This window comes from Cryptomeria japonica, chromosome 7 (assembly GCF_030272615.1).
Source record: "Cryptomeria japonica chromosome 7, Sugi_1.0, whole genome shotgun sequence".
Classification (NCBI taxonomy): Eukaryota; Viridiplantae; Streptophyta; class Pinopsida; order Cupressales; family Cupressaceae; genus Cryptomeria; species Cryptomeria japonica.
This window is the reverse complement of record NC_081411.1, coordinates 74,539,086-74,541,697: the sequence shown is the minus strand read 5'-3', so window position 1 is coordinate 74,541,697 and position 2,612 is coordinate 74,539,086. Positions and strand designations below refer to the sequence as shown.

At 31.0% G+C, this 2,612-nt stretch overlaps 1 protein-coding gene across 1 annotated transcript; it reads right to left on the bottom strand.

The window, feature by feature from the left end:
• Positions 1-537: 537 nt before the first annotated feature.
• Positions 538-2,350, bottom strand: LOC131045708 (LOB domain-containing protein 1). Its single transcript, XM_057979300.2, has 2 exons — positions 2,175-2,350; positions 538-935 (listed from the first exon to the last, which is right to left on the bottom strand). Exons 1-2 carry the CDS (start codon positions 2,340-2,342, stop codon positions 633-635), a joined length of 471 nt encoding a protein of 156 aa, XP_057835283.1. The 5' UTR covers positions 2,343-2,350; the 3' UTR covers positions 538-632.
• Between the last annotated feature and the right edge of the window lie 262 nt (positions 2,351-2,612).

The window sequence follows — 2,612 nt, the reverse complement described above, 5'->3', positions numbered from 1 at the left end:
ATGGATACTCTCTTTCAATGCTACATCCTTAAATGATATGTAAGCATAATTGTATCTAGGAGGAAAAAACCATTCAAAGGATAATATGGATTAAATATTATTTGTGGGATAGATGACTTTTATAGTTCTCTCTTTAAACATAAAATAATTCAACAATTTGAAAAAAAAAAAAACTAATTCTAAATCTTGAATTAAAAAAATAATAATAAATAATTATTATATTCTTATTGAGCAAAGATTACTTTTAATTATTACTATTTTTAAATAATAGCCATGTTTTAGTACTTATACTCTAACATTGAGTTTGTGATATCCTCAAAAATAATTTATGGATTACATCAACAACTTAAATTTTACTAACAGAAATATATCGAAGATATAATAAAAAGCTATCTATCTAGACATGTATAAGGTAGGGTCATTAAATATATGCCATATTCTTGTCAAATAAAATTAAATTCTTATAATAGTGTGGACTTACAGTTTAAATTCAAAACATAATAGAATTCGGGTGAAGAAGTTAAGGATCAAGGTACATGACTAAAATATTTTTTTATTGAAAATGTTCATAATTAACATACGGATACAATAATAGAGTAAAAATTAAACAGTGAACCATATATAAGGTAGCGTCATATTGGCTCCCACAACAGTGTATCCACTTGTTCATACATGATATCCTCAGTTGTGTCAATGTGATATACATCTTGAACATCAAGTGGTCTATTGTGCAATAGGAGTAGAAGCTTATCATATTCTGAATGCATATTCACGAGCTCTTCTTGCTTGGTTGCCAATTCAGATTCAAGCTCAGCTATTTGCTTCTCCAATCCATTGACTACCTTCACACTTCCTAGAATTGGGTTGTTAACCCTTGCACTTGCTTCACTAACCAAGCTGTTTACTGCATCTACTCTTTGTTTAGTCTCCAAACCCTAAAGCAACGTCACTTAAATATGTGAGTCCCACAATCAAACTAAAACATATTTATGTCGACACACATAGACTTACAATTTTAAATATATTGTATCTATAAACCAAATTCATTAAATAGTATGCAATGCTACACTGGTATGGCATACTATGGGCCATGGTATCAAAATAATTGTAAAATTTTCATTAAATAAGATCTTATGTAATTGGTGAATCTTAATTTTATCTTTAAGAAAAAAATATTCATTCAAAATTAGATTAAATTAAGAACTTATGTACCTAATAGAGCTCTGTAGTCAGCTGAAACTACCAGCGTTTTACCATATCTCAAATTTTAATCATTGCATGAGATGTCATACTAAGAATTACCATTACTAAAATGTTATCATATGCCATACTAAGAATTACAGTGCGAGGCGTTTGCAGGAAAGCGGAAAGAGTAGACGCCTTCTCTTTATCAATTTCCTTGTTGACATGTATTATATCAAGAAAGAAAAAAAATCTTTCTCATACTGGTGAAGAAATCTCCTTTGCTATGGTATGACAAATATAGAGTTGATTTTTGAATGTGATTTATAATGTTGATTGAAAAAAAGCTAATACAGCTGAATCTAACAGAATTCAAAAACTAAATTCTATCGGCAATTCTTATCTACCATGAATTTACTGATTGAGTGGCGTCTCATGTGATGCAGGCCTCGGAGCATAGGTATACCAGACTCTGTAGTTTTCCTCAATGTCTTCTTTAAAATTATGTGCATATCTTTGCAGTTTTTCATACAGTTTATACGAATCGAAGGAAACCCAGCAGAAACAAACTCAGTTGAAAAAGAAATGAAATTTTGAAAATGAATTGCTGTCAACAATTCGTATATCTACCATGAATTTACTTGGTGCATGGCATTTCTTAGATTAAAAAAAAATTCTCTCAATAATTCATATTTAATATAAATTTACTAATTCGATGGGATTTCATAGATTCGCAACTACTTCATATCTACCATGAATCAACTGATTCGGTGGCATTTTATTCTATTTGTACCATTCATTCTAATGATTGACTACTATTCATCAAACATAAATCAATTTTCTTTCAAAAACTACGAGTACGCAGTTAAATCTGATAGAATTTCTGGCAAACTAGACATTTGGAACAGAATTAAAGATGATGACGTTCAAAAGCAAGAACTAAAAATCCCTTTTCAACAGAAAATTAAATCTGGGCCATGTTTAAAACTTACTTGAAGCAGTTTAACGATATTGTTGGTTCCATACACTCTATGCACGACTGTGAATTTGTCTGGGTCATATGCAGGAAAATGGGGAGCCAAAATACAATCTTCTGAACATTTCTTGCGAGTCAGTCTACAGGCTGCGCAAGATACACTCGTTCTTTGCCTTTTCGCCATCTCTGGTGTTACTGTCAAGAACCCTAACACAAATACCTTTTATAATACAATGCTACCCAGTATCTTACATTGGAAAGTTTTGAGCCAGACTCAGTGGGGCCTCCAAAAGTCTTTTTTCAAACACGTCTTTGTCCATTAAACAAAATTATTAAAATTATTCTTTTTTCAGTCTAGTTAAAATTATTCTTTTTTCAGTCTAGTCGGAAACCAATGAGAAAAGGAAGGGAGCGCCAGGTATGAAACCGATTACACTTTAATAAAAGACGGAAA

Bases quoted from the DNA above. Each gene is read 5' to 3' on its own strand.
- LOC131045708 (XM_057979300.2), bottom strand. From the start codon at position 2,342: ATGGCGAAAAGGCAAAGAACGAGTGTATCTTGCGCAGCCTGTAGACTG. The intron at 936-2,174 runs GTAAGTTTTAAA...ACGTTGCTTTAG, and splicing joins ATATCGTTAAACTGCTTCAA to GGTTTGGAGACTAAACAAAG.